Raw genomic sequence first — 6,592 nt, 5'->3', positions numbered from 1 at the left:
ACTACTTCGGTATGGGTGCTGATACGTGATGGAGCCTCTACTTAGTTATGCTTGTGTTTGTAGTCCTGTGTTTGTGTTTATTTTAAAATTTTATATACACTATTTATTCTTTTAATCCCCTTGTTTATGTTATTAATTTCATTTATTTGTTAATTTATTATTTTATATATACACTTTATGTCTGTCCCCGTCCCCTGTAGATCATAACCGTACTATTGTATAGTAGCTAAATGACGATACCCTTCAGAGTGACAAAACATATTATGGCTGTCAAATGGCATTTTATCTAATCTTATATATAAAAATGAATCGCAAAATATGTTCCTAAGCGCATAACTCAACAACGCCTGGACCAATTTGGCCAAATCTTTTTTTAAAATGTTCGTTGAAGTTCAGGGATGGTTTTTACGGCGAGAAAAATTAGAATTATTGCTGGAAAAACCCTAAAAATAGCCCTTTTTGTTTGAATTTGTTTCGTGTATCAGTTGACAATTCATCTGTCATCTGTCAAAAGTCATCTGTAACAGACAACTTTTTTTTTTTAAATTTGATATGACTTGAACTCAAATCCTTTTAATCCGTACGAATTGTTTTATTTATTTAAAATTTTTTATTTGTTTAAAATTTAATTCAAATTTTAAATAAATAAAACAATTCGTACGGCTTAAAAGGATTTGAGTTCAAGTCATATCAAATTTTAAAAAAAAAGTTGTCTATTACAGATGACTTTTGACAGATGACAGATGAATTGTCAAGTGATACACGAAACAAATTCGTATATCGTGTTTTGTGCAGAGTGTTTAGTTAGTTAGTGTTTGTTTAGTTCGTGATTAGTGAAAAAATAATTTATATTTGATATGCCTCCTATAAGACGAAGCAATTTAGGTAGAAGAACCAGAAATGCTATAAACCAAGCTAATTACCGATCTAATCGTACTGCACAAGAACGTGACGACGGAAATGAACGTGAAAGAATTCGGATATCACAAACGCGTGAAGCGCGAGCGCGACATTCAACTAATAATCGCGCAAGTTTGAATCCAGCTGCTTTCAGTTACGATGTGTCAATTGACTACAGTAACTACCAATGTGTTGTTATTGGTTCTATGAACTTGGTTTGCTCACACTGTAAGGCATTAAAATACAAAAACGAAGCCAATGGATTGTGTTGCGCAAATGGTAAAGTGAAATTGATACAATTGGATCCACCACCAGAACCATTGTACTCATTGGTTTCAGGAATAGGAACAGATTCTATACACTTTTTGACACATATTCAACAATATAAAAATTGCTTTCAAATGACTTCATTTGGGGCAACAAATGCAGTTCGGGAAAATTTTATGCCAACTTTCAAGGTATGTATTATAGCAGTTACTCATAATTATTTTAGCGAACAAAATTTTCTGTCACCAAAGTTAAGATGTGTTACTAATCTTCAATTTCTTAATAATTACGAAATATATCACTTAGTCATCATATTATATGGTGATTCAGTTTCAGTGACACTTTTATTATATTTTATATTTGATAGATATTAGTTAAAACTAAATATATACTTTTTAAGATCAAATATTATTTAAGTTTGATCATTGACAATCCATTAATTTATACCACACCATAATATTTTTTTTATTTACAGATACAAGGGCAAATATATCACAGAGCAGGTTCACTGTTACCAGTGTCAGATAGCGACAACAAATTCCTGCAAATTTATTTTATGGGCAATTCACCACAAGAAATTGATCTGCGTTGTGCACATAACAATTTAGTAAAAAGGTCTATTGTAGAACAATTACAAACTTTATTTCATCAACACAATCAATTGATTATATTGTTTAAAACTGCCCTGGATCTGATGCCATCCGATAATCACAAAATTGTAATCAGAGCTGATAAAACACCTGCAGGTCAACATACAAGACGTTTTAATGCACCAACTATTGATGAAGTTGCTATCGTTGTAGTTGGAGAAAACTTGGAATCCCGTGATATTGTTTTACATCGTCGGAATTTTCAATTACAACCTATAAAGGAAACACACCGCTCATATGATGCACTGCAATATCCCATTATATTTTGGCAAGGTGAAGATGGCTACGATTTATCAATAAAAATGATAAATCCCATTACAGGTAACTAAAATATTAGTTTAGCTATGGCGATAATATCTCAGTCACTATATTATGTATTTTAATTTTATATTTGAATGTTATTAAAACAAAATCTGTTTACAGGTTCTGAAACCAACAAAAAAGTCAGTTCAATGAACTATTATTCATACCGCCTAATGATTCGGGAAAATGCAGATAATCACATATTGAAATGTCGGCGATTATATCACAAATATGTTGATGACATGTATGTTAAAATTGAAACGGAGAGATTAACATTCATCAGGTTGAATCAAACCAAACTCCGATCTGAAGAGTATATTCACCTTCGAGATGCGATTAATACTGATGGAAATGCACAGAATGTCGGTCGGATGACTATTCTTCCAGCAACATACATCGGAAGCCCTCGGCATATGCACGAATATGCTCAAGATGCCATGTCGTATGTTCGTCATTATGGTACAGCAGATTTGTTCATCACATTTACATGCAATCCGCAATGGATACAAATTAAGCAGGAGTTATTACCTGGGAAATCATCCATTGATCGTCATGATATTACAGCCAGAGTCTTTAGACAAAAGTTGAAATCTTTAATGAATTTCATTGTAAAACATAATGTGTTTGGTGAGACACGCTGCTGGATGTATTCTGTGGAGTGGCAGAAACGAGGATTGCCACATGCACACATTTTGATTTGGTTGGTTGAAAAGATAAGGCCAAATGAAGTTGATGCAGTGATATCAGCTGAAATCCCTAATGTACAAGTAGATCCTGGATTGCATGAGGTAGTTATCAAAAACATGATACATGGTCCCTGTGGAACTCTTAATCAAAATTCACCGTGTATGATGGATGGTAAATGTTCAAAACGATATCCACGGACATTAATATCGGAAACAATTACTGGTAATGACGGTTATCCATTGTATCGTCGCAGATCGACAGCAGACAATGGAAAATCAACAATTGTCAAATTAATTAACAAGATATTGAAATAGATAATCGTTGGATTGTTCCATATTCACCCATTTTATCAAAGACATTCAAAGCACACATCAACGTTGAATCTTGCCATTCAGTGAAATCGATTAAATACATTTGCAAATATGTAACCAAAGGGAGTGATATGGCTGTGATTGGAATTGGTGCAGAGAATTCTAATGATGAAGTTACCCAATACCAAATGGGCCGCTATGTCAGTAGTAATGAAGCAGTTTGGCGAATATTTTCTTTTCCTATTCATGAGAGACACCCTTCTGTTGTTCACTTAGCTGTGCATTTAGAAAATGGACAAAGAGTGTATTTTACAGCACAGAACGCAGTACAAAGAGCTGCTCAGCCACCATCTACTACATTAACCAGTTTTTTTGAGACATGCCAAAACGATGATTTCGCACAAACATTGCTATATTCTGAAATGCCAAAATATTATACCTGGAATCAATCCTCAAGGAGATTTATACGACGGAAACAAGGAAAACCAGTTCCAGGATATACAGATGTATATTCCACCGATGCGATTGGCCGGATTTATTCAGTACATCCAAGCAATGATGAATGTTTTTATTTACGACTGCTATTAGTCAATGTACGTGGCCCAACATCATTCCAACAGTTACGAACTGTTGATGGTGAATTGTGTGGATCCTACAGAGAAGCCTGTCAACGTTTGCAATTGCTTGAAAATGACGCTCATTGGGATCAAACTCTCAATGATGCTGTAATATCATCACACACTCATCAAATACGAACATTGTTTTCTATAATCATATCTACATGCTTCCCATCACACCCAATTGATTTGTGGATGAAGTACAAAGATTATATGTGTGATGATATTTTGTATCAAATACGGAATAGAATGGGAAATCCAAATATACAAATCAGTGAAGAAATTTACAATGAAGCATTGATTTCAATTGAGGACATGTGCTTGATAATGTCAAACAAACTATTAATTCAATTAGGCCTGACCGCGCCCAATCGTCCAATGCATGACGCTTTTAACCAAGAGTTGCATCGAGAAAGACTGTATGATCTCAACGCTTTGAAAGAATAAATTCAAACAAATCTTCCACTGTTAAATGAACAACAGAAGTATGTATTTGAAACTCTTATGAAAGTAACAAATGATGAAACTGGAGGGATTTATTTCTTAGATGCACCTGGTGGTACAGGAAAAACTTTTTTTATTTCATTAATATTAGCAACAATTCGCTCACAAAATAAAATTGCACTTGCACTCGCTTCGTCGGGAATCGCAGCAACTTTGCTTGAAGGTGGTCGAACAGCCCATTCAGCACTAAAATTGCCATTAAATATGCAAAGCAATGAAACTCCAACCTGCAACGTTTCGAAGAACTCTGCAATGGCAAAGGTTTTGCAGCAATGTAAATTGATTGTTTGGGATGAATGCACGATGGCACATAAAAAATCTTTGGAGGCTTTAGACAGAACCTTAAAAGATCTACGTAGCAATAATAACCGATTTGGTGGTGCAATGATTTTATTAGCAGGAGATTTTCGTCAAACATTGCCAGTGATTCCACGATCAACGCCAGCTGATGAACTCAATGCATGTCTAAAGTCCTCCAATTTGTGGAAACATGTTAAAGTACTTCATTTAAGCAAGAATATGCGTGTCGAGTTGCAAAATGACCAATCTGGAAACATATTCTCTAAACAACTCATTGACATTGGTAATGGCAAATTTCCTATAGACATGTTGACGGCTTGCTTTTGCTATGACTATAAACAAGTCCCAGGGGCAATCATTAAGTGTTCGTGGTATTAATCTAGAAAACCCATGTTTCTCACATGGTCAATTGTATGTTGCCTGTTCCCGTGTTGGAAAACCATCAGATTTGTTTATCTATGCGCCAGGTAATCAAACAAAAACCATCGTATACCACAAAGCAATATAATGATAATAATAATAATAATTATGATTCACATGATTAACAATAAAGCGATTACTTACTTTTCAATCCTTATATATGTTTTATTTAATTATTTTTTATTCACAACGCCCTATCACCAGGGTGATGGTTCTGTTCAGGAGAATTTTTTAAAATACGTAGGCACAAAAACTGCCACATTACAAATCTTTTTGACAGGACGAAGTCTGTCGGGTCAGCTAGTCATAGAATAAAGAAATTTAGAAGCGCGTCTCCTATGTTAAAATTGGTTTTAAGTTACGCTCGGAATCGCCGTGTGAGGGCGCTTACGCATGCGCCGTATGACAGTTGGTTACGGCGGGAAACTTAAAAATGTTTAGCGGGAATTTTAAAAATTTGAGCGGGAAATTTAAAAAAATATAGTAAAAAATTTTACCGAGGAAGTAAAAAAAAGTTTTAATTTTACTGGGAAAATAAAAAAAATAAATATATTTAAATATCTTCACTACATAGTATAAAACAAAGTCGCCTTTTCTGTCCCTATATCCCTATATGCGCTTAAATCTTTAAAACTACGCAACGGATTTTGATGCGGTTTTTTTCAATAGATAGAGTGATTCAAGAGGAAGGTTTATATGTATAACACATGCATAATATACTAAGGCAACATTGCTAATTTTAGAGGTTTCTAACGTGATGTAGTAAATTAACCTATTTTTTTAGGCTTATTTAGCAATTAGCAAAAACGCTGCCTAACCCTACGAGTTAGATCAAATTAATATACTACAGTATTGTACACCATAAAAAGGTCCACCAAAATGTCCGCGATGGTATATGTTTATCTTTTAGGGATAACCCACATTAACCGTTTTTATTGTTTACTTTTTACGTGAGAAAATGGCTTATTTACGAAGCTATTTTAAGCAATACGGCATTAATCCTTATCGAATTAAGTACCTTAAATACAGTGTGCAATTAATATAGATCAATATGGTTCCTTACAGCATATAAATTAAACAAATATTTTCGGAGATATTACAAATTTAAAATTTGCGTTTGAAAATGTGTAATGTAATAAAAATTGTATGAATTTAGATATTCCAAAGATAGCAGGAAATCTTCATAGTAAGTATAGGGGAAGAGGAATTGTTTTACTCCAAATTTAATGCGTGCAGGCCAAGGGCAGTAATGAATGAACCAAAAATACTGGATCGATTTTAATCATGTTTTCATTGAGTGACATAGGCATATATATTTTATGCCCGTGCAAAGTCGGAGCGGGCCGCTATGTTTTTATATACAACGTTCATATTTTTTCTGTAGTGTATTTAATTTAGTATCAGCATTGCACCCGTGCGAAGCCGGGGCGGGTCGCTAGTTTATTGATATATTACAATTACATTAATTTTCCTTGACCATAAAGACATTGATCTAATCACAAAGATATTTCAACTACCCAGAACACATAATCCACTGATATTACCTTCTCTCTGATATTTAAAACAAATATTAAAATAAGGTAATATAACTATTAATGGTTCTGTTGTTTTATTTTTTAGGATCAACTAAATT

General features: G+C 33.8%; 1 protein-coding gene across 1 annotated transcript; it reads left to right on the top strand.

The window, feature by feature from the left end:
* The first annotated feature begins 751 nt into the window (after positions 1-751).
* On the top strand, positions 752-5,110 carry LOC143190119 (uncharacterized). The gene is made up of 3 exons (XM_076394230.1): positions 752-1,358; positions 1,643-2,138; positions 2,241-5,110. The coding sequence occupies exons 1-3, from the start codon at positions 858-860 to the stop codon at positions 3,119-3,121; spliced, it is 1,878 nt and encodes a 625-aa protein (XP_076250345.1). The 5' UTR covers positions 752-857; the 3' UTR covers positions 3,122-5,110.
* Positions 5,111-6,592: the final 1,482 nt, after the last annotated feature.

This window comes from Rhynchophorus ferrugineus, unplaced genomic scaffold (assembly GCF_030347505.1).
Source record: "Rhynchophorus ferrugineus isolate W39M unplaced genomic scaffold, kcgeb_rfMv2 rfM2, whole genome shotgun sequence".
In the NCBI taxonomy this organism is placed as follows: Eukaryota; Metazoa; Arthropoda; class Insecta; order Coleoptera; family Curculionidae; genus Rhynchophorus; species Rhynchophorus ferrugineus.
This window is presented reverse-complemented; position numbering and strand designations above follow the sequence as displayed.

Coding starts and splice junctions, on each gene's coding strand:
- LOC143190119 (XM_076394230.1), top strand. CDS start 858: ATGCCTCCTATAAGACGAAGCAATTTAGGTAGAAGAACCAGAAATGCT. Junction 1,359..1,642: donor ATTTTATGCCAACTTTCAAG/GTATGTATTATA, acceptor TTTTATTTACAG/ATACAAGGGCAAATATATCA. Junction 2,139..2,240: donor AATGATAAATCCCATTACAG/GTAACTAAAATA, acceptor ATCTGTTTACAG/GTTCTGAAACCAACAAAAAA.